This window comes from Erinaceus europaeus, chromosome 3 (assembly GCF_950295315.1).
Source record: "Erinaceus europaeus chromosome 3, mEriEur2.1, whole genome shotgun sequence".
In the NCBI taxonomy this organism is placed as follows: domain Eukaryota; kingdom Metazoa; phylum Chordata; class Mammalia; order Eulipotyphla; family Erinaceidae; genus Erinaceus; species Erinaceus europaeus.
Window position 1 is genome coordinate 16,577,437 of NC_080164.1, and position 25,208 is coordinate 16,602,644.

General features: G+C 46.3%; 2 protein-coding genes across 3 annotated transcripts in view; one reads left to right on the forward strand and one right to left on the reverse strand.

Annotated features, from left to right (window-relative positions):
* The window catches only part of ADGRF3 (adhesion G protein-coupled receptor F3), a 40,584-nt gene extending 31,818 nt beyond the window's left edge, over positions 1–8,766 (reverse strand). Inside the window, exon 1 of the mRNA XM_060188415.1 lies at positions 8,485–8,766. Within this exon, the coding sequence (XP_060044398.1) occupies positions 8,485–8,766 (282 nt within the window). The remainder of the gene's footprint in view (positions 1–8,484) is intronic.
* SELENOI (selenoprotein I) overlaps positions 8,647–25,208 on the forward strand; it is a 42,564-nt gene continuing 26,002 nt past the window's right edge. Inside the window, exon 1 of one of the 2 annotated variants that reach the window (XM_007532595.3) lies at positions 8,647–8,821. In XM_007532595.3, the coding sequence (XP_007532657.2) occupies positions 8,765–8,821 (57 nt within the window). In that variant the 5' untranslated portion in view covers positions 8,647–8,764. The remainder of the gene's footprint in view (positions 8,822–25,208) is intronic. The other variant, XR_009548874.1, reaches the window with a different exon arrangement.

Consider the following 25,208-nt stretch of genomic DNA (forward strand, 5'->3'; position numbering starts at 1 on the left):
AATTTCTCTCTGTCCTAGCCAATAAAATGGAAAAAATGGCCTCCAGGAGCCATGGATTTGTAGTGCCACTACCAAGCCCCAGGGATAACCCTGGAGACAGAAAAGGAAGAAAGAAAAAAAAGAAGGAAAGAAAGGAAGGATGAAATAAATGAATAAATGAATAAATGAATGAATGAATAAATAAATAAATAAATAAATAAATGAGAAATAGAGAAAGTCCGGGGGCCCAGTGGTTTCGCAGCGGGTTAAGCACACATGGCGTGAAGCGCAAGGACCTGCATAAGGATCCCGGTTTGAGCCCCAGGTTTCCCACCTGCAGGGGGTCGCTTCACAGGCGGTGAAGCAGGTCTGCAGGTGTCTTCCTCTCCCCATCTCTGTCTCCCCTTCTCTCTCAATTTCTCTCTGTCCTACCCAACAACAATAACAACATCAGTGGTAACAATAATAACAATAACGACAACAAGGGCCACAAAATGGGAAAAAAATAGCCTCAGGAACAGTGGATTCGTGGTGCAGGCACTGAGCCCCAGCAATAACCCTGGAGGCAAAAAAAAAAGAAAAGAAAAGAGAGAGAGAGAAAAAGTCTCATTTATGCTGGGAGGAGAGGAAGATTGCCACCCATGGCATTTTTCTTTAACTATGAAGTTAACCCTTTCTTCCCTGCTTCATTAGAGTCAGCACAATAGCTCACTCAGATACTGTGTTGCTTTGCCATGTTCACCACCCAGGCTTGAGCCGGGCCACAACAGCATTGAAGGAACTTCTGATACTGCGGTCTATTGTACTCTGTCTTCTCTGTCTTTATTAAATCAAAACAAAAACAAACAAACAAACCAAAAAACACTACAGGGTCATTATCGTGAACAACTCTTTCAAGTGACTCACATTTCTCTTGTCAGGATAGAGTGTCCACAGCCTTACCACTGTCTACATCATACTTGTGGGTTCGGGGGGCAGAGGCCTCTGGCATGCATGGTTTCACTGTTTTGAGCTAACTCTTACTCAGAGAGAGAGAGAGAGAGAGGCTGCAGTATTGTAGCTTCCCTGGTGCTATGGCATCTCCATGTCACATGTACAGGAGCAAGCAGGCACCATACCCAGTGAGCATCTCTCTGGCCCCACCTGTATTTCCAAGCACATCACTAAGTGCATTAGAGAATGGGAATCACACCCATCCCTCTAACACTCTGTCCTCTCTGTAACAAGAGGACAGCTCTTGGATAATCACCATTGTGACATACTTTTTAAAGAACACTTAACCTAATGCATTACAGAAACGCTTAAGAATAGTCTCAGTATTCTTAGAATGTTTGGGCTATTCCCCTTTAAAATACTCTTCACAGGATGAATCCCTGACTGGGGCAAGGTGATTGGCGGAGACCATTTGATGAGTTACAAAAGCCAACAGAAATGAAATGGCCACACAGTGCCCTATAATCATGAGGCTGGGTACTGAAGGCTGGAGTAGAGTGAGTTTGGGGCTTTGTCTTCGAGCTGGAGGGTAAATATCACCTGTGGTGGCTCGGTGGGCAGAATGCAGGACTTGCATGCATTGTGCCCTGGGTTTGATCCCTGGCAAAGCTTTGGCATCTCTTTCACTCTCACACAACAAACAAAATTAAAAAAAAAAAAACTTACTGTATAGGAGTTTGCATTCAATTAAGACTGCATTGTGCCTACTAGCTATCTACAAAATGGAGGACCCCCCAACTCTTCATCTGCACTATTCCAGCCTTTAGGTCCATGATTGGTCAACAATTTGTTTGGCTTTGTATGTTAACTCTCTTTTCAGCCACCAGGTTCCAGATGCTAGCATGATGCCAACCAGACTTCCCTGGACAGACAACCCCACCAGTGTGTCCTGGAGCTCTGCTTCCCCAGAACCCTTCCTCACTACAGAAAGAGAGAGACAGGCTGGGAGTATGGATCGACCTGTCAACACCCATGTTCAGCGGGGAAGCAACTACAGAAGCCAGACCTTCCACCTTCTGCATCCCACAATGACCTTGGGTCTATACTCCCAGAGGTTTAAAGAATAGGAAAGCTGGGCAGAGGTAGATAGGATAATGGTTATGCAAACAGACTCTCATGCCTGAGACTCCAGAGTCCCAGGTTCAGTCCCCTGTACCACCATAAGCCAGAGCTGAGCAGTGCTCTGGTAAACAAAACAAAACAAACAACAACAACAACAACAAAAACAAATAGGAAAGCTATCAGTGGAGGGGAAGGGATACAGAGTTTGGTGGTGGGAATTGTGTGGAGTTGTACCCCTCTTATCCTATGGTTTAGTCAGTGTTTCCTTTTTTTTTTTTAATTTTTTTTTTTTATTTAAGAAAGGATTAATTAACAAAACCATAGGGTAGGAGGGGTACAGCTCCACACAATTCCCACCGCCCAATCTCCATATCCCACCCCCTCCCCCGATAGCTTTCCCATTCTCTATCCCTCTGGGAGCATGGACCCAGGGTCATTGTGGGGTGCAGAAGGTAGAAGGTCTGGCTTCTGTAATTGCTTCCCCGCTGAACATGGGCGTTGACTGGTCGGTCCATACTCCCAGTCTGCCTCTCTCTTTCCCTAGTAGGGTGGGTCTCTGGGGAAGCGGAGCTCCAGGACACATTGGTGGGGTCTTCAGTCCAGGGAAGCCTGGCCAGCATCCTGGTGGCATCTGGAACCTGGTGATTGAAAAGAGAGTTAACATACGAAGCCAAACAATTTGTTGAGCAATGTCTCCTTTTTTTAAAAAAAAGACTGCTAATAACTACAACAATAAAACAACAAGGGCAACAAAAGGGAATAAATAAATAAAATAAATATTAATAAAAAAAAAAGACTGCATTGTGTTTGTACAATAATAGGTTACTTGAGAAGGTCTGGAAACTGATGCATGAGGTCCTGAGTTCAATCCCTGGCATCCCATGTGCCAGAGTGATACTCTGGTTGTCTCCCTCCCTATCTTGTATAAATAAATACAAAAAAAATCTATCAGAGAAATATGATAACAAATAAAACATAAAAATAAAAGGGACTTTGATTCTAGTTTATACAACAGGGCACTCTTGTTGAAAATCATTAAATCACTGAGCATCAGAAGACGGTTCTCTGGGTAGCGCGTGTGCCTGGCCCAGCACACAGTCTGGAGTTCAAACACAGGCACCACGTGGGAGTGCTGAGACACAGTGGGGAAAGGTACTGTGGGTCCCCCCTGGTCCATCTCTGTCTGTAGGGCTTCTGCTTTTTTTTTTATTTAAATTTTTTTTTAATTTTATTTTATTTATTTATTCCCTTTTTGTTGCCCTTGTTGTTTTATTGTTGTAGTTATTATTGTTGTTGTCGTTGTTGGATAGGACAGAGAGAAATGGAGAGAGGAGGGGAAGACAGAGAGGAGGAGAGAAAGATAGACACCTGCAGACCTGCTTCACTGACTGTGAAGCGACTCCCCTGCAGGTGGGGAGCCGGGGTTCGAACCGGGATCCTTATGCCGGTCCTTGTGCTTTGCGCCACCTGTGCATAACCCGCTGCGCTACAGCCCGACTCCCTGGGCTTCTGCTTTTTAATGAAAAATTCAGCCTGGGAGTTGTGGCATGAGCTATGCTCCAGCACTGTAGTAAATACACAAGCAGAACAGGGCCAGGAGATAGTTCACCCAGTAGAGCACACACTTTGCTGTGGGCGAGGTCCTGGATTTAAGCGCTGGTACCAAGTGGGAGCCCCATGGGTGGTGAGCACTGGGGGAGCTCCAGGGATGCTGGGTTAGTACTGTGGTCTCTCTCCTCTCCTTTTTGTTTTTCCCTTTTTTTCTTTCTAAGTAAAAAATGAAAGACTTGGGCTGGGATGACACAGAGAGGTGGTATTATTCATGTGTAAGACTCTGGGTTCGAGCACCAACAAGGAATTAAAACAAAGGCAGAGAAGATAGCATAATGGTTATGCAAACAGACTCTCATGCCTGAGGCTCCAAAGTCCCAGGTTCAATCTCCAGCACCACCGTAAGCCAGAGTTGAGCAGTGCTTTGGTAAAATAATGTTAATGATAAGAATCCGCTTGCATGAAATTTACCATGTTCTATTTAGCTTTGTATGTCCACACTATCTGCATTTGGCACACAGCTGGAGGTCAAGGACACAGGAAGAGATAGTGAAGCTGCTATTTTTATAGTGTTCATATGTGTCTGTTTTACTTTCCAAAAGTAGAGTTAGCTTCTGCTGGAGTTCTAGTCAAGTGGACTGTGCCACTTTGAGCCTATTAAGAAAAGTCTCAGAGCCTTAGTCAGGAGATACTTATGTTGGCACCTACTGTGGAAATTCCTGCCCAGGTATCTGGGGATTCCTATAGGAAAATGGGTCACAGAAATGTCCCTCTCCTGCTGCATTTAGTTCTTTTCTGTTAATTCCTTATCTTTCACCAGACCTAAATAATCATCAATCTCAACTCCAGAGATCTCCAAGTTTCAAGAAGACAAAAAATGATCCCTATTTAAAATGGGAGCCCTTGACAGGGATTCCTTCAACGGCAGTATGCTCAAGTTGACACACACACACACACACACACACACACACACACACACACACACACACACACACACACACACCTGTCTGCAGAGCTGGCAATAAACACAAGGTTCCAAGAGGAACAGGAGAAACGGATGATGGGGGTGGTGCTGGCTGTCTATCTGGATGCTTTGTCCTTGCTGGACTTCGAGTCCTGCTTCCATTCCAGTGCAGTCACCATGGGGAAGAAGGCATGCCAGTTTTCTCTGCTGGGAAAAGAAAGATGTGTCATTACCATACTTTAAGATGAGGGTTTTTTCAAGATTTTTTTCCAGTGTAAAGCTTTTCCTGAGATAAGTTTCTTCCTTTCCTTTTAAAAACGATTTGTTTATTTGATAAAGATACAGAAATTGAGACAGAAGGGAGAGCGTAGAGAGGGAGAAAGACACTTGCAACCCTACTTTCCCTGTGAAGCTTCCCTCTTGCAAGTGAGGGCTTGAACCTTGTGCATTTGTGCACGGCGACTCGTGCTCTGGCAGGTGTGCCGCTACCCACCACCCGGCCCAGATCAGTTTCCTTTCTTTTTACTTTTCCCTCTTTTTGTTGCTGAGGCTTCACTGCTCCAGGTTGACTTTTTTAGATAGATACACAGTGAGAGAGACAGAGAGGGGAGAGGGAAAGAAACCACAGCATTAAAGCTTCTTCCAGTGTGGTGAGGACTGTGTTCAAACCTAGATGGCACACACTGCAAAGCAGGTACACTATCCAGGTGAGGTATTTTGCTGGTTCTTGAAACTAGTCTCTTAAAATAAGTCTTTTATTTAACCGACATGCTTACGAGTAAAAACTATCACAGAGATATAATCATTTGGGGCCTGGTGGTGGTGCACCTGGTTGAGTGCGCATTACAATGCGGAAGGACCCAGGTTCGAGCCCCTGGGTTCCCACCTGCAGTAGGAAAACTTTGCGAGTTGTGAAGCAGTGTTGCAGCTATCTGTCTCTCTCTCTATCATCCCTGCCCCTCTCAGTTTCTGGCTGTCTCTATCCAATAAATAAAGATTAAATAAAAGAGATATAATTCTTTTGCATCATAAGAATGGCCAGCTGGAGAGGATCTGAATAAATTACTAGGCTTGGCGTTGCTTCATTTTTTTTAGTATTTTTATATTTATTTATTCCTTTTTGTTGCCCTTGTTGTTTTACTGTTGTAATTATTATTGTTGTTATTGATGTCACTGTTGTTGGATAGGACAGAGAGAAATGGAGAGAGGAGGGGAAGATAGAGAGGGGGAGAGAAAGACAGACATCTGCAGACCTGCTTCACCACCAGTGAAGCGACTCCCCTGCAGGTGGGGAGCTGGGGGCTTGAACCAGGATCCTTATGCGGTTGTTTCACTTTTTAATCACACAGGATGCCTGGGTTACTCTGCTCCTTTGCACTGCTGGAACCCAGGACACTGGCTTAGTGTTCAAAGGTTAGAAACAAAATTGACAGGAAAACATTTGGATGAAAAGTCACAGGATACTAGAGAAGCATCTTCCTCTGCCTATAGAGGTGGCCAGTTGTTTATGCTGAGCCTTGGTATTTTACAGAATTTTCCATGATAAAGATGGCTGATGAACCACACACTCCATATATTCTTACCCAGTAGGATTAACATAGTTTTTTTTTGTTGTTGTTTGTTTGCTTCCAGGGTTATCACTGGGACTCAGTGCCTGCACTATGAATCTACCGCTCCTGGTGGTCATCTTTTCCTCATTGCTGTTGCTGTTATTGTTGTTGCTGGATAGGACAGAGAAATTGAGAGAGGAGGGGAAGACAGAGACAAAGACAGACACCTGCAGTCCTACTTCACCACTTTTTTTTAAAAAAAGATTTCATTTATTTATTCATGAGAAAGATAGGAGGAGAGAGAAAGAACCAGACATCACTCTGGCACATATGCCGCCGGGGATCGAACTCAGGACCTCATGCTTGAGTCTTGTGCTTCACACTATGTGCACTCAGTCTGGTGCTTCCACCCACTCCTGTTAACATAGGTTTTTAAAGTGACAGTACACCTCAAAACTTTAATAAGATAGTAATTGGGGGGAGGATAAAAGAAAAGACAGTGATTAAAAGAAAGCTAATGGGAAGTGGTCCGGGAGGTGGTGCAGTGATAAGGTTTTGGACTCTCAAGCATGAGGTCCTGAGTTCGATCCCCGGCAGCACATGTGCCAAAGTGATGTCTGGTTCTTTCTCTCTCCTCCTATCTTTGTCATTAATAAATAAATAAAATACTAAAAAAAAAAAAAAAAAAAAAAAAAGAAAGCAAGCTAATGAAAAACAGGAAGTCTCAAGGGGGGAAGATCATGATTTCTCCAGCCAAGGGGTTTCTATGGGGGCGCTCCCTCCAACTCCTCCTTATCCTCTAGGCCAAGCCAAAATCTGACTGGAGAGTCTAACTGAGCCTGTATTCTTGGGTGGTCTGTTCCCATGAAAGGCGGGATTGCTTTGGTTCCATGGGGATGACCCTGCTGCCAGATCGTTTTGTCTTTGCTTTAGAGTTATCATCATCTCTGGTTAGGTTAAGGTTCCCATGGTCTCAGCAGAGTCAGTGATACAGAGTCGCTTAAGCATTACTGGACTAGGGTTACTAGTTACTTACTGTTACCACTGTTCTATTTTAGCGAAGAGATGGAGCCTGCTGTCATATACCAAGAGAAATGGTTCTTGAAATTGTGTTAACTTCAGAAAGTTTCCCCATGTACTTGGGCCTGTAATCTTAGCAGCTTTCCTGTTACCTTTCCCATCCATTCTTGCAATTTAGGCCAGTGTTCCTGCTGTTTTCTATCTAGAACCTAATATCTAGGTTCTAACAGTAGGGCAAAGACACTCATTTATTGATCGTTTACATTGTACCAGGTATAAAGAAACCCATTTTACATCTATCATAAAAACTTCCTACTTTAGGAGAAAAGATAAACAGAAAAAAAACAACAACCAGTATTTATTTATTCTTGGCATATACTGAACTCTCTCCACCTGTTAAGTGTTGAATAACAGGAGATCTAGAGTCCTGGGAGACTCTCGGCTGTTGTGGTTATAGCACTGGGTTTCAAGCATGAAGTCGGGGATTCCATCCCTGGCATTGTCTGTGCTAGAGCAATGTTCTGGTTTTCTTTCATTACATAACTTTGAGAAATATCTATGTATATATAGATCTCTGACGTTCTACACCACAGACCTCGTGTTGGGCTAACCATTTCGGAGCTGTGTGATTAACACTCGGCAGGAGAAGTCATTTGAATTAGGATTTCCTACTCTGCCAAGTGGAAAAACACTTTCGGAGTATTCATCGCACACAAGGCGCTCAATCAACAGTAGCAATGGCCACAATTACTTCGTTACGAGATTGATACACACTAGCCCTTGAGCTCGGGTTGCTTTCACGCTTGACTGGGCTTGGCCAGGTATGGCAACAACACTTCTGGGAAACGCGGTGTTCTGATGTGGCAGGAGGTTCTCGGCAACCTTTATCTGGACCGGCGTGACAGTGAGCAGCGTGGTGAGACCGTCCAAGGTTCACAGACAATGTTGACTTTGAGGACAAGGCTTCAAGGCCCTTTCTCGTCTCTGGATCCACCGACCGATCGATCTCTTTTCCGGAGCTTCCCCCGCTTCCCGACACCGAGACCCGCTGGCCGAGCTCCCGCAGGGTGGGCTGAGCAGAGCCCCTCCTCCTGCCTCCAGTTCACGCCGTGAACTCTTTCTTCCCTGGAACAACTGCTGAGCAGTTTCGCAACCAACCAGCTGCCCCCCACCCTCCCCAAGAAGAAAGGGTAACCCCAAGGCTTCACCCCGGGGCTCACACGTTACAACCGTACAGCCCAGGGACAGGAAGCAGAGGACCCTGGACCTTTCACCTCCGTCTTGCCTTACCTCAGCTCACCAATTTTGACGCTGGCGAATGAGACGACGAGGAGACCTGGGAGGCGGGACTTAGTGTTGCCTGACTCTCGTTGATTGGTTCTTCCCGGCGAGAGGGGGCGGGCCGGGAGAGCAGACCAGCGGCACTCCCTCGGGGGGCGGGGCGAGGCGGCGGCTGCGCTTGCGCGCTGGGAGACGACGGAAGTGGCCGAGGCGGCTACGCGTGCGCGGTGGGCGGAGCGCGGCTCTTTTCACCTCCCCTGGCAGCCCGGGTCCTCCCAGCCTGGCCCGGCCGGTGTGCGGCTCGGCTTCTCCTACCTCGTCGCCCAGAGTCGCAGCGGAGTGGCCGCTCGCCGTCCGGGTCGCCATGGCTGGGTACGAGTACGTGAGCCCGGAGCAGCTGGCTGGCTTTGATAAGTACAAGGTAGCGCGGGTGCCCCCGAAGCCCCTCCCTGGCCCCGGCCTCTCCCGGGCGGCGCGAGCCGTGTCACCTTGTGCCGCGTGGTCCGTCGGTGTCGGGGCGGCCCCGGGCCGGGCAGGTCCCGCCGAGGCCTGGGGGCTCGGGGCGGGGGATGTGTGCGGGGCTTGGTGCTCCCCGACCGGCCCCCCGTCCGCCCTCGGGGAGGACCTGTGTCTTAGAAGCCCCGCTCGGGGCATCCCCCTTCCTCCGGGGAGCTGGTGCAGTTCCCCCGTGTGCTCAGCCATTGTCTGCAGTTCGGTCGACTCTCCTGCCCTCCTCTGCCGAGCACAGCTTGAGGGATGGAGGGGTCCCTGGGCAGAGGAGGGGGGCCTGCGGGTGCCCTCCTCCCTCCCTCCACCTCTTGCCCCCTCCTCGTTTTACCCCCTCGCGTCCCCTCTTCTCTTTCTCTTCCCTCCTTCCCTCCATCCCTTCTCCTCCTGCACCGACAAGGCTTCCCCGAAGCCACCGAGTCTGAAGCAGCGCAGTGGGCTTTGAAATTCCTGTAAACCCGATACCGAAAGCGAGTTTCCCCGCCGGGTCCTGGGGCGGGTCCTCGGGACCTGAACGGTGCACAACGACGAAGAGCTGGGAAGCCGCCCGAGTCGCCTGGACCACCCCAGCCAGGCTGCTCGTTAACTTTCCTCCAAATCTGGCCTCTTCCCCTGGACCCCCATCCGCCAGCAGCTGCACCCACCGCTCCGTGGTCCACGCCTGGAATGCGGGTGCTTAGTCGCCTTTCCTCCTTGCTGCCCGAGTCCCTGTCGCTCCTGCTTCTCTTCCTCACTCGCGGTCAGTTTAGTCTCAGCCTTGAGGGTGTTGCCTTGACGGTTCTCCCCGCGGACGCTGCAGGTCCTCTTTATTTTAGCATAGAAGTGGACTATTTTAGAGGAGACTTCTAGGAGCTCGGGATGGGAGATTAGTGTTCACTTTACTCGGCATCCAGGTTTCCCTGATTAGTAACATCTAACTGTTAAGACAGGAGGTTACAGTTACCGAGCCAGTATTTCCACATTATGGTTAAAAAGTGTGTCCTCTATTCAGATAACCTTAATGATTATCTAATGCCCCCCCCCCCCCCGCCGCCTTTTCTGTTGTATCTCATCCAGGACACCACAGTGGCATTTAGGTGCCATGCCTCCTTGGTCCCTCTTGGCTATGGGAATTTCTCAGAGTTTTCTTCACCTTGATAATTTATTTTCAACATTTATTTATTTTAATTATTTTAAAAATATTCCCTTTTGTTGCCTTGTAGTGTTGTAGTTATTGTTTTTATTGATATTGTCGTTGGATAGGACAGAGAGAAATGGAGAGAGGAGGGGAAGACAGAGGGGGAGAGAAAGATAGACACCCGCAGACCTGCTTCACCACCTGAAGCGACTCCCCTGCAGGTGGGGAGCCAGGGGCTCGATAAACATTTATTTATTTATTTTTTAATAAACACTTAAAATTTTTTAAAATTATATTTATTTATTTTCCCTTTTTTGTTTCCCTGATAGACATTTATTTTTATGACACACACACCAGATCACTGCTCAGCTGTAATTCATGATGTTGCCAGGATTGAACCTGGGACCTCAGGCATGTACATCCTGTTCTATTCTCTAAGATCCTGAGCTGTCTTCCTGGCCAATCTTGATAGTTTATTTTTTTTAAAGATGACAGAGAATCAGAATATCAGTCTGGTGATATTCTGGCGATGTTGGGGATTGAATTTGGGATCTCATGCTCCTCCTCCCCCCCTTTAAAATTCATTTATCAATGAGAGAGAGGGAGGAAGAGAAAGAACGAGTACCATTCTGGCATGTGGCAATGCTGGGGATCAAACTCGGGACCTCATGCCCAAGAGTCTAATGCCTTAGTCATTGAACCTCTTCCCAGGCTGCTGGGATATCATGCTTTTAAGAGTCCAGTGCTGTGGCCACTGTGCCACTTTCCAGGTTACAAACCTTGGTAGTTTTGAGGTAGTCTGGTTAGGAACTTTGTACACTGTCACTCTGTTATTATTTTTACCAGAAGGCTGCTCAGCTCTGGCTTATGGTGGTGCTGGGTATTCAGCCTGGGACTTTGGAGCCTCAGGCATGAGAGTCTTTTTGCATAACCACTATGCTATCTCCCTTGCCTTGTATACTGTCCCTGGGTTGGGATTTGTTTGATGTTTTGCTTATGATTACATGTGGGCTGTGGGTTTTGGGGAGGGAAAACTAGGGACAAAGTGGCCTCTATGAAGCATATGTGCTGTGGACATCTGACCACCTGGCCAAGGTATTGTTTTCAGGTGTCCCCCTTATAGCTACTTCCTTTGCAAGGAAATCATCGCACATAGCCTGCAGTTAAGGGGTGAAGAGTTAGGCTGCATCCCTTTGAGTCAGGTAGAGCACCCACATAATTTATGTGGAATCTTGGCTTTTCCTGCCAGTGTGTATTATTTTTGTCACAGTTTGTATGCTTGGATATTTATTTTATGCTTTGGCTTATAATTCAGTGCGACTTGATTCTGTTGCTCACTCACGTCTGCTTTTGCCCTTCCACTGCATTCTGTTATACTGCGCTTTTAAAAACTAGTCACCAGGGAGTCGGGCTGTAGCACAGCGGGTTAAGTGCAGGTGGCGCAAAGCACAAGTACCAGCATAAGGATCCCGGTTCGAGCCCTGACTCCCCATCTGCAGGGGAGTCGCTTCACAGGCGGTGAAGCAGGTCTGCAGGTGTCTGTCTTTCTCTCCCCCTCTCTGTCTTTCCCCTCCTCTCTCCATTTCTCTCTGTCATATCCAACAACAACGACAGCAATGATAACTACAACAATAAAACAAGGGCAACAAAAGGGAATAAATAAAATAAAATAAAACACTGTGGAGGTGACTGTACTTTAAAAAAAACAACAAAAAAACTAGTCACGAGGGAGTCGGGGGATAGCGCAGTGGGTTAAGCGCACATGTGCAAAGCGTAAGGATTCCAGCCCCCGGCTCCCCACCTGCAGGAGATTGCTTAGCAGGTGGTGAAGCAGGTCTGCAGGTGTCTGTCTTTCTCTCCTCCTCTCTGTCTTCCCCTCCTCTCTCCATTTCTCTCTGTCCTATCCAACAACAACAACAGCTATTACAACAATAACAACTACAACAAGCACAACAACAACAAGGGCAACAAAATGGGAAAAATGGCCTCCAAGAGCAGTGGATTTGTAGTGCAGGCACCAAGCCCCAGCAATAACCCTGGAGGGAAAAACAAACAAACAAAACTAGTCACCAGTTATATCGTGTCTTTGCTTAAAACCCACCTTCTTTTTGGACTGGGGTCTAGCAACCCACCCCCTGTTCTCTATGGCTCTGAACGATCAGATTCTTGCCTCTGAGCCCTGCCTCTGAGCCCAGCCTCTGAGCCCAGCTTCATGTCATGTCGTGCCATGTCATGCACAGATGCCTGCCCCTCCCAGCTGTAGTAAACTCCAGAAGCTTTTTCCCAGGTCTGCCTTTCCCCTTAGTGCCCTTAGCACCCTCTGCTTCTGTGTGGAATGAGTCTCTTAGTCTCTCCTGTGCCCCACTGTGGAGTGGTCACTCAGTAAGTGTTTATGGGTGAATGAATAACAACAACAAAAAAAATCAATGAACTTTTTCTAACTGGAATTGGAGGAACTGGGGCCTTAGGAGGTCACATAATGCATTCCTCTGTTCAGGCAGTTGTGCCATGGCAGTTTGAACTGAGGTACTGACTTGTCTTTCCATTTTAAATGGGAAGTTCTGGAGGTGGTTTTTTTTTTTTTTTTTTTTAACGCAAGCTGAAACTTAACTTTCATCAAGGACAGTTATTCTGAGACAGCTGCTAATTTTGCCTTAAACTCTCTGTCCCCCCATTTTTGTTACCTGTTCTGCACCCTAAATATTGACATAATTTTTTCTTTCTTAGTTTGGCTTTTTGGGGCAGGTGTAGATAGTAGAGCTGTTTCACTTGAAACAGTCTAACAAGGAGTCCTTTTCTTGTAAGCAGACTTTCCTAGATTTATATTTCCACTGTAAGTGTGAAGTTATGGGAAATGCTAATGATGCGTTTCCATTCCTGTCTTTCCCTCTCTTCTGCTATCTGACTCAGTTCCTGCATCTGACAGCAGATTTCCTGTCATTCTGGAATGCAAGGGTCAGTTTAGTGAGTTTCCAGTGTTCACTAAGATATAGTTTGTTGGTATTAGGTTAGTTACGAAGAGACTTCCCAGGGCACACATTCTTAACTCAGACTTTTAGTAGAGTATCCCTTAGTACTGAGTCCATACTGAAACACACAAATGGAAAGATCCGAAGTTGTCCACAGGAAAACTGTGTGGTCAGTTTTACTGGAATGTGACCTTCATGTAAAGACCTGTTCATTCCCGCGATGTGGTCTTGTATAGTACGTGCTTTATAAATATAGGGGGATTAAAAGTGCTTGAAGAAAATCCTCCCATAAATGGGTAATGAGTCAGAATACTCAAACGATTTGTATTCCCTGATGTGACCCTGTGTATTAGAGCAAAGAGATGCAGAGAAGAATTGATCCTGTGAAAGCAGCTGGTGGAAAAATTACTTTTGAACTAGTGTAATTTCTTTATCTGCCCTAGAAGCACATCTGAGCTGCAGTTGGAAACCTGGCAGTTAAGCAGAATACCAGCTGAAAGGGGTGTACACTTAGATGGTGGCGAGGTCTCCACAGAAGCTGTGGGACAACTGATTATAGTGCAGGGGACAGCATGGGATGGACTCTGTGCCGTTGGTGCTCCAACCCTTGCTTTCCCTGCTGTGTCACCACCCTTTAGGTCAACATTTGTCAGATGATTCTTTGAGTGTCAGCTTTCTCTGCCAGATAGCTGAGCTACGGCTGGGCAGGGCCTAGAGCTGTATTGCTCAAGTGTTCAAACTCCAGCCCCTGATTGGAGTAGTTGCACAACAGATTTCTATTTGAGGAATGAATGAAAGTGTAAAAGAATACAAAATATCCATCTGACTCTATGGCCAAAAGGAAGTCTGCCTCTCCCTGGCACCTGAAGGATACTTTTGTTTTTTAGTTGTGAAGATCTGAGGGGTTTAGCTACCAGTGTTCACTGTGGTTGACAAATGCGCCTTCACACATTGTGTTTAGGGGCTCACTCTCCTGAGCCTTCTCTTTCCTCCCCTCTGTCTGTCCTTTCTTTGGACAGGCCTTTGTAGCTACTTCCCCACTTACCTGAGGGTGGAACCACCTTCTCTGACCCAGGGAACGCATGACTTCATTTCATTTCAGATAGAAAGTGTGTCTGAAAGAACCGGTTTGGTTTCTAGAATGTAATTTCATGACTAAATTGGTTTCTGCTATTATAGCACTTAGTTAACCTGACTCTCAACAACAACCTTGATTACAGGAATCATAATAACTAGGCTTATTCGTGTTGTAGTAAGGAACAGGAGAGACTGTGCATCTCGATGGTAAGCGCACAAAAACTAGCTTGGTCCATGTGCTTAATATCTTTGAATTGTTTGTTTAGGAAGCCTTTTTCAAGGCCTACCTACTCTGTCAGGCATAGCACCAAAACTACAAAAGGAAGCTAGGCTAAAATTCTTGTCTTAAGAACCCAACTTGATGACATATGGGTTAGTAAACAGTTTATGAATAGTTAATACGGACAGTTAGGCTGTTGCTGGGTGCGATGGGGAGAAGGAAGCTTCTTCAGGGATAGAGTGCTGTGCTGAGAAGGACTTTGTGGACTTCACTGTAGAGGCAAAGTGTCACAGTGCAAGAGAGCAGTGGGGTTCAAAGAGGTGGAGACTTGGGTGGGAGTAGATAGCATAATGGTTATGCAGAGAGACTCTTGCCTGAGGCCCTGAAGTCCCGGATTCAATCCTGAGCACCACCATAAACCAGAGCTGAGCAGCACTCGGGTACAAAAAAAAAGTAATAATAGGGGGAAAAAAGTGGAGGCTTCACACAGTATTTTCTGGGAACACAAGAAATCTAGGTGCTGGGAGTTCGCTCAGTAGAGTGCATGGACACCTGGATTTGAGCCCTGCTTCTTACCAATCTGCCTTGTCCTGTGCACCTGCCTGATGCCCTGGGCATCTGAGTTTATGACCTGGATTTCACATTAACAGAAGCTGGTGACTACCTTGCACTAGTGCCAGCTAGTCAGTGGCAGGGCATGAAAGTGGGTTTTATGGGGAGGGTAAAGGAGGGCTGGGTGCAGAAGCAGCCCGTGAGGTGAGGGCTTTGAGAAGCTTTAACTCTGAAATGTACCTTGTAATAACAGCACTTTGTTGAATCTGAGCTTTTAATTCTCTAGGTAGCACAGTGAGAACATTTGAAAGATTCATCCTTATAGAACAAAAGCACAATTCTAATGTAACCGATAAGGCTGGAGAATGGCAGCCCCTTTGGAGGTGGATTTGGAATTAAAACAAAGGCAACGTTATGTCCTGAAGAAATAGCATTTGTGAATGAATCGCCCTCTTTCAGAGGAATACTCTAATGATTTCAAGAATTAGAGCACTTTCCTCCTGAGCCGTAGGAGCATGAACAATTCCTGATCTTTTGATTTCTGTTTATTATGACTGAGCTAATCACCATGTACTCTGCTATTTTGGGCATAACCTCTCTGTGTTAGCCTGAATTCACTCACTACTTCACTTTTTTCCTTTTTAAAAAAGATTTTATTTATCTATGAGAGACAGAGAAAGAACCAGAGCATCACTCTGGCACACGTGATGCCAGGGATAGAACTGAGGGCCTCATGCTTGAGAGTCCGATGTTCTAGCCACTGACCTCAAAAGTGACTTTATATAGTTTTGTTTCAAGCTCTCTGATTAAATTTTTTTGGGAATTCCCCTTTCCCACCTATAAAGAGAGGTAAAGCATTGCTATGATTATATATACAGATTTTTTTTTTTTTGAGTGAGGCAGAAAGAGAGAGAGTAAAAATGCCCACAGCATTGAAGCTTCCTTCAGTGAGTAGGGATTCAGTCTCAGACCGTGGTCAGCAGCATGTTATCCAAGTGAGCTGTTTTGCCAGTGTAGGATAAAAGATTTAGAGGGTGAGACAGAAAAAGTTTTGCAATTGGAAGAGTGGGATTAAGTGGTAAGAATATCCCTGCATTTTTTTTATTTTTATTTTTTTTATTTTATTTTTTCCCCCTCCCCCCTGCATTTTTTTTTTTAAAGATTTTATTTATTTATGAGAACGATAGGAGGAGAGAGAAAGAACCAGACATCACTCTGGCACATGTGCTGTTGGGGATCAAACCCCTGGACCTCATGCTTGAGAGTTGAAAGCTTTACCACTGCGCCACCTCCTGGACCACGATCCCTACATATTTTTAAGAATAAAAAAGTTTTACTATTTATTTAATTAATTTATTTAAAAAAGGAGACGTTAACAAAACCGTAGGATAGGAGGGGTACCACTCCACACAATTCCCACCACCTGATCTCCATATCCCATTCCCTCCCCTGATAGCCTTCCCATTCTCTATCCCTCTGGGAGTATGGACCTAAGGTCATTGGGTGGCTGCTGTAATTGCTTCCCCAGTTTTACTTATTTTTACCAGAGCTCTGTTCAGCTCTGGCTTATGGTGGTGCAAGGGATTAAACCCAGAACTTCTCCCTCAGGAGGCATGAAAGTCTTTTGCATAACCATAATGATATCTCCTTTGTAATGCCTAAATATTAAGAGCATTTTTATATTTATTTATTTATTTATTGCTGAATAGGAATTTTCCTAATGCATAAGGAATAGTTGGAAAGCTGTTTTGGTCGGTCAGAGACAGACAGGAACCAAGGTGCAGAGACCAGCAGGGCCCCAGTGAACTAGAGGCACCGAATGGTGGCAGGCATGTGAGAAGATTTAGCAAGCTCACTGTAGACAAGAATTGCAGTGATGCCGAACACTGAGTCATGGTGATAGTACAAAGAACCTGATGGCAGCTGTCCATATGGCATTTACTTGGTGCCAGGCATCACGTCAGGTGGGTTATTTCATGTAATCCGTCTCCGTCGCCTTGTGAGGTAGGGATATGTCCAGATGAGTCGCTCAGAGTCCCACGGCTGAGATTTGCACCCAGGCAGTGAGTCTGTTCCTTGTGCTGTACTGCGTCTCACATCTGTGCATGAAATGGGAATGCTACCTCAGAGTGACGGGGTACTTTGTACAAAGTCTACACAGTAGGACAGATGTTGAATGACATGTTCAACTGGGTCTGTGTCTTATGTCAGCAGTTGGGTGATATCACAGTGAGAAAACTGATCCCCCCCCCCCCAGTTTTAAATTATTAGCCGTGGTAAGGTGATCTGTATTTACTAGTCTTACATTTAGTTGAGTATTTTATTTACTATTATAATTGACGCAGGAGGTGGCTTCTCGCTCCTTCTCTCCCTTTCTCCCTCTCTCTCTCCCGCTCTCAAGGGGGCTGATGCTGGGGATCCTCACATATCCAAGGCATGTGCTCTACCACTGAGCTACATCCCAGCCCTGAGATGAAAGACTTTGGATTAAATAATTGGCTTTGGACTAACCTTAAGTTAAAAGAATGCTCCTTGCGCCGTGATCTCGAGCAGATACCTTGTTCTCTAACCCGGTGTCCTCTGAACTGAGTAGTATCTGCCTCAAGGGTCATTAGCAACAGTGACTGAGTTGGTGTTTGTACAGTACTGGCTGACACAGTGCGTGTGTGAGTGTAAGTAAATGGAGGCAAAGCTTGGTGTCTTGAGCTTTCCTGCGTGAGAGCACTAGCTAGCCTGTCACATCCACGTGTCCTACAGCCCATGCCAAGAAAGGGTGTTTTAGGCAAGAATGTGTAAAGATGGCAACTTTACGGACAAATGGAAAGGCTTCACTGATGGAGGGTGGCGGAGCTTGGGCCCCACAGATAGCCGACGTCTCATTTCTTCCCTCTTTGATCATATCCAACAGTATAAGACAAGAAAAAGTCAGCCAGAGTTAAGTCCATTTTCTCGAAATACCACTCTTCTCTGCTTAAGAGTTTGCATGAGCTTCCACGTGTCTATCCTGCACTTAATACTGGATTCCTGAGCTAGGAATTCAGGTTCTTTCACTCAGTGGTCCCTCTTATCTTATTCTCTCTTGCTAGTTTAGATCAAGTCAAGCAGGCAAAAACCTGTTTGTCTCAGCGACTTGCTTGTTCTTGTCTCATTGCTTTCCATTCTTCAGCCTCCTCTCCCCACCCTCTTTTTTTCTGATTTGTTAGCAGATGTACATGACAGTATTCACTGACATGGTGCTTCATTACCCACTGAGTCGTGTTCTCTGTGGGTGTAGTTCTTAAAGTCTTGTATTGATAGGAATACTTGGATTTCTGTCCCAGGTTAATAGAAAAGTGTGTTTGTGTGTGTGTGTGTGTGTGTGTGCGTGCACGCGTGCGTGCGTGCGTGCGTGCAAGTGCATTTTTTAAAATCAGAGCTTCATGAGCAGATCATAGGACTTGCACAGTGAAGACCTGGGCTCAGTTCCCAGCACTGCCTGTGTCAGGCCAGAGCAGAGGCATTCTATTCCCTCTCAGTAAATATATTAATTACTCACTAGATGTTTACGAACTGTAAGACACTGTGCTAGGAACAGTCAGCTATGATATAATATAAAAGCACCAAAACTCAGCTTTTCATGAACACATGGGGAGGGAAATAGCATTATTTGCAAAGCATTAATAAGATTTCTGTGGGGAAATCTTATTAATGCTTAGCAATATTTTGAGACTATTTGGAGGAATATTTTGTATTCAGTTACATAGCAACCTGAAGACCAGCTAGTAAAACCCAGAAATGATGATGTAAAGGAATAAGAAACTCTGTGATGTTAGCTCTCATATGCAACACACACACACACACACACACACACTCTCTCTCTCTCTCTCTCTCTCTCTCCAGCTGTCAGGTCTCAGTTTTGATTTTGTGTCTAGGAACCGCAAGATAGCCTAGTTTCCTTCCATCTCTAGCACATTACTGCAGGCCTGGCTCTCGGCAGCAGCTGTAGGTTCAGTCTGTGCATGGCCAGCCGTCGCGTCTACTGCTCAGGGCCTCATGAGGCTGCAGTGAAGGCAGCAGTTGGGCTGCCTTCTCATCTGGAGCCTAGGGTCCTCTCATCCTCTCCCAGGACCTTGTCTGTGCTTGATGGTGGGATTAGGTTGAGAGCGGTCATTGCTGCCAGCAGGAGGCAGCTTTTCCAGACTGTGAAGACTGAGTCCTCTGTGGCAGTGTATCCTGGAGTGCTGTCCTGTCACCTTCATCACCTTCTGCAGTTCTGTTGCTTGCAAGTCCTGCCCTCAGGATAGTGTGTGTGTGGGGGTGACTGTCCAAAGGCTTGATTCATTGGCAATCCCCTTAGGTCGTATCTGTCCCAAGCTGCAGGACATAAATGTGTTTGGGAGTAGGAGAATAATATTTTATTATGTCAGCTCTAGGTAGCTTGTGAGTGTGTAGGTGGCAGGAAAGAAGAATTTTGTTTAAAACAAAGTGACTGAGGAGTTTCAAAAGATGACTCAGACCTCCTATCTACTTACTGTGCTGATCTCTGAAATTTCAGGCTCTTCATCTGTAAACTAGATAGGAATGATCTAGCCCATCTAACTTCAAATATGGAATAAGAAAAGATATTTGGCCTTTGGAAACATAAGATATACAAGTATAAACATGGTATTTATAGAGAGAAAGGAAGAGTCAGTCTCTGTGTGGAGAGTTGCTGTGGGCTAGTTCTTGGAGGAAATAGATTTGATGGAGGGAGTAACGCTTCGCTCATCACTGATAGACATGGAAAGTATGTAATTCGTGCACTTAGTCACTCACAGGTGCACTTAGATACTTTTACTAAGCTCCTATTCACAGGTGCACTTAGATACTTTTACTAAGCTCCTCTTGTGTGCCAGAAGCAGAATGGATCAGGCTAGGAAGCTTTCTGTTCTTATTTATTTACTTATTCTTTTTTATTGCCCTTGTTTTATTGTTGTAGTTATTATTGTTGTTGTCATTGTTGATTAAGACAGAGAGAAATGGAGAGAGGAGGGGAAGACAGAGAAGGGGAGAGAAAGACAGACACCTGCAGACCTGCTTCACCACCTATGAAGCGACGCCCCTGAAGTCGGAGAGCCGGGGGACTGGACCGGTATCATTCTGCCGGTCCTTGCACTTTGTGCCACCTGCACTTAACACACTAAGCTGCTGCCCGACTCCCAAAGCTTTCCATTCTTTTAACTTCTCTTTATGTCCCTGTGTCCAGAAAGTCCCACTTTTTTTTTTTTTTAAAGAATTTATTTATTTAGTGGTCCGGGAGGTGGTGCAGTGGATAAAACACTGGATTATAAACTATCAGGTCCCAAGTTCAGTCCCCGGCAGCACATGTACCAGGGTGATGTCTGGTTCTTTCTCTTTCTGCCTATCTTTCTCATGAATAAATACATTCTTTTTTAAAAAAAAAGAATATTTATTTATGAGGAGAGAGAGAAAGAACCAGACACCACTCTGGTACATGTGCTACCGGGGATTGAACTCAGGACCTCATGCTTGAGAGTCTGATGCTCTTTATCCACTGTGCCACCTCCCATACCACAAGTCCCACATTTTTAAAAGATAATTTTTATTTTTCCCTATCTATCTGTCTATCTATCTATCATCTATCTATTTTTGTCTCCAGGGTTATTGCTGGGGCTTGGTGCCTGCACTATGAATCCACTGCTCCTGGAGGTTATTTTTTTCCTTTTGTTTCCCTCGTTTATCATTGTTGTTGTCATTGTTGCTGGATAGGACAGAGAGAAATGGAGAGAGGAGGGGAAGACAGAGGGGGAGAGAAAGACAGACCTGCAGACCTGCTTCACCGCTTGTGAAGCGACTCCCCTGCAGGTGGGGAGCCAGGGGCTCAAACTGGGAACCTTATGCTGGTCCTTGTGCTTTGCGACACATGCGCTTAACCCGCTGTGCCACCACCCGACTCTTCTCAAGCCACATTTTACAGGTGTCTGTAGTTGACTGAAATGTTGTACAAGTGTAAAGTTTATATTCCAGATGGGAGGATAGGTAGGGTAGATAGGTTCCTATTCTCTTTGCTTATCAGAAGACAGACAGACCAAGGAAAATACCTCTTAATGACAGAGAATAGAGCTCTACATGGGGCAGCAGCCTCAGTCTAACTGAGGAGTCATTTGAAGCTGCGTTTGTTACAAGGACACATGAGTCTGTGTCAGCACGTGGAAGGGGATGGGAGCTCTGTTGCCTGCAGGAAGGACATGCTTTGCGTTGCTAGGAGGTGGTGCAATAGCTTGCCTTTCACTAGAGCCAATTTCCTTCTTAAATTACAAAGAAAATCACATATCTAATGCTCTTCTCACAAAGGGGTGCTTTACAGCATTTTAGAAGTAATTTAGAGCAGCCTGGGAGGTCGCGCAGTGAATAGAGCGTGGAGACTCTGCAGCAGGAGTGTCTGACTGATTCATATTTCTCACTCTCTGCACCGTCTTTGTCAGGTTTATAAATTATAGCTCCTGGTTGGCCCCATAATCATCTCTTGCCTGATGTGCTGTGACAGCCTCTTAGCTGGCCTCTCCACTTGGACTTTGCCCGGCAAAGCTCAAGTCTGAGTCCTACACTGAAATCACTGTGATCCTTTAAAACTACAAATCAGGACATATGTTGGGTTTGGAGTAAAATCCAGGTGTAAACATGATATTGATAGAAAGGGAGAGCCAGTTTCCATGGGGAGAGTTGCTGTGGGCTAGTTCTTGGAGGAAATAGATTTGATGGAGGGAGTAACACTTCACTCATCAATGATAGACGTGGAAAGTATGTAATTCGTGCCCTTAGTCACTCACAGGTGCAAACACTCAGATACTTTTACTAAGCTCCTATTGTGTGCCAGAAGCAGAACGGATCAGGCTAGGAAGCTTTCCATTCTTTTAACTTCTCTTTATGTCCCCCATGTCCAGAAAGTTCCACCTTTTTTGAAGGTGATATTTGTTTGTTTATCATTTTAACCAAGTACTGTTCAGCTCTGGCTTCTGGTGGTGCGGGAGATTGAACCTAGGACTTTAGAGCTTCAAGCATGAGAGTCTCTTTGCAGAAACACTATGCTATCTACCCCCCCCCAGGCCAATTTTTAAAATAGCTTTTAGCTGTTTAATTTGAAAGCAAAGAGGGAAATTGAGAGGGAAGGGGGAGAGGAGAGAGGTAGAGAGAGGCAGACACCTGAGTTCCAAGTTCCAAGGGTCTAGAGGATGGTGAAGCTGTGTGCTGTCTGCGACAGGACTTTGATTCCTCAGGAGGTTAATGGTGTGCTGAGCAAGTTGAGGAGTTGGTGGCTGGGGAGTAGGGGCCAATCCCCATATTGTCCGTCCTGCTAACGCATTCCCCCCCCCCCCCCCCCCCGCCCGTGTCCCCTGCATCCTGACTCACACCAAGTCAGGGCGTGGAGGTGGTCACACCCAAGCCTGCGAGGCCCCCTGCTTTGTGGAGAATTTTCTGGAAGACAGCCCTGCCTGTTTGTCCACATGTTTCCTGTGACCACTCTCCCGCTCCAGAGGGAGAGCTGAGTATTCATCACAGAGGCTGCAAGACCTGAAATGCTTATTGCCTGGCCCCTTCCACAGAAACCTCCCCACCCTCACCTCCAGGCCTTGGTGACCTGGGGCTCAGGGAGCGCCTGCCTGGGCAAGATCACCTGAGGCCCAGTGGTCTGCCGATATTGAGTGTGCGCCTCGAACCACGCATTGGGGGATGCTCTGGTCTGCAGTCTTTCTCTCTCTGAATGCAAAAGTGGCCCGGAGAGGGGGCTAGTTGGTGGGATGCACACAGGACGCTGTGCACGGACCTGCTCAAGCCCTGGTCCCCATCTGCAGTGGGGCAGCTTCAGAAGTGGGGAAGCAGCCCTGCAGGTGTCCCTCTTTCTCTTTCTCCCTCTCTCTCTCTTTTGTTTTTTTGCCTCTAGGGTTATCACTGGGGATTGGTGCTGGCACTGTAAGTCAGCAGCTCCTGGAGGCCATTTTTTCCCATTTTATTGGATAGGACAGAGAGAAATTGAGAGCGGAGGGGAGATAGGGAGAGACACAGAGAGACCTGCAGACCTGCTTCACTGATTGTGAACTCCCTTCGGGGGGAGCAGGGGGCTCGAACTGGGACCCTTGTGCTGGTCCTTGCGCTTAGTACTATGTGTGCTTTATCTCCCCTTCCTCTCGATTTCTGTCTATCCAAAGTAAACAAACAAACAGATCAATAAACAGTGGCCTGGAGGAATGGAATCCTGTATAGGCAAGATGCCTGGGGGCCCAGGGAGGAAATAGGGAGCAAGCCTTGCTCAGTATTTTAAAAAGTGACTTTGGGGAATCGGGCAGTAGTGCAGCAGGTTAAGTGCAGGTGGCATGAAGTAAGGATCCCGGTTTGAGCCCCTGGCTCCCCACCTGCAGGGGAGTCGCTTCACAGGCGGTGAAGCAGGTCTGCAGGTGTCTGTCTTTCTCTCCCCCTCTCTGTCTTCCCTCCTCTCTCCATTTCTCTCTGTCCTATCCAACAACGATGACATCATCAACAACAATAACTACAATAAAAAAACAACAAGGGTAACAAAAGGGAAAATAAATAAATAATAATAAAGTGACTTGGGGGCTTGGTAGTGGTTCACCAATTGAACATAGATGTTACCATGTTCAAGGACCCAGGTTCAAGCCTGCAGAGGAGAAACAGGTCTGCAGCTCCCGCTGCTCACCCAGAGCACTACTCAGCTCTGGTTTGTGGTGCTAAGGGGGATTGAACCTAAGACTTTGGAGCCTCAGACCTGAGAGTCTGTTTGCATAACCATTATGCTATCTACCCCCACCCTCTCTCTTTCTCTCTACTTCCTTTTCTCCGCAGTTTCTTTCTCTGTCCAAAATAAATACACATTAAAAAATAATGGCATTATGTGGTCCGGGAGGTGGCGCAGTAGATAAAGCATTGGACTCTCAAGAATGAGGTCATGAGTTCAATCCCCAGCAGCACATGTACCAGGGTTCTCTCTCCTCCTATGTTTTTCATTAATAAATGAAATCTTAAAAAAAAAAAAAATGACATTAATACTGCGTTGGATCACTTTGAAAGGAATGCAGTTTTTTGTTGTTGCTACTTGGAGGCTGGACCACCAAGGCCCTTCACCTTGCTGCTCCCCAATACAGGCCGCCCCACCTCCACCACCACCTTGATGCAGGGCTCGTCTTTGTGCTGTGGGCCTCTCCCTCTGTTTGGTTTGTCTACCTGAAAATGTTGGCCATAGTGATAAAGTCCTGGCAATGATTAAAAAATAAATATGTGTTAATTAATCCTTTCTTAAATAAAAAAAATTAAAAAAAAATATGTTGGGAGTAGGGCGGTAGTGCAGCAGGTTAAGTACAGGTGGCGCAAAATGCAAGGACCGGCATAAGGATCCCGGTTCAAGCCCCCGGCTCCCCACCTGCAGGGGAGTCGCTTCACAGGCGGTGAAGCAGGTCTGTGGGTATCTGTCTTTCTCTCCCCTCTCTGTCTTCTCTTCCTCTCTCCATTTCTCTCTGTCCTATCCAACAACGATGACAGTAATAACAACAGTAATAACTACAACAATAAAACAAGGACAACAAAAGGGAATAAATAAATATTTTTAAAAAATATCAAAAGAGGTGGCAGATGACAGCGTCACCTGTCTTTGTGGGTGAAGGCCAGGTATTCGAGATGCCAAATGCCCTCTGCCCACTGTGATGCCCCCCACTGACAACCCGGGGGCGTCACAGTGAACAACACCCCCGTCCCCTCAACACCCACATGCTCTGGCGACTCTCATTCTTGGAGAAAAGCCACGTGCATAAAATTAGCATCAGCATGTGACCCAGGTCTAGTTTCCCATACCTTAAAGCTTTCTTGCAATTTTTAAAACTTGCCATGGACAGCTTGAGTTGCTCGTCTTTTCTGTTGGTTCACAGGCCAGCTTTAAGTTTCACTGTTCCTGCCCAGCAATGTGCCACCTTGAAAAACACGCAGGTGTGTGAGGCTGTGGTCTGGTGCGCCCAGGCCTAGTGTTCAGGGCCCTCTTAATCTCCCACTCACTTCTCAGTGCTCTACGAGTCACGTGAAAAATGCGGTCAGGCCAAGCGACTCCTGTATTTAGTTGTGCATTGTCTTCACCCTTCTGGTCTCCTGGAATAAACAGGTGGGGCTAAAGCTTCCGAATTGGCAAGAAGGAGCGTTTCAAATATCAGTCCTGAGCAGCGCTGCCGAATGAGAGGCGCTCAGCAGACACGGCCGTCAAGAAAGTACCTTGTGTTGTATAGGTAGCCACGCGCATCTCCGCTGGCTTGGGCTTTGGAGTTGAAGGTTTCAGGTTAAATGGCCTGTGGACTGCGTCACGTGGGTCTGTGTGGACCCTGAAGCGCAC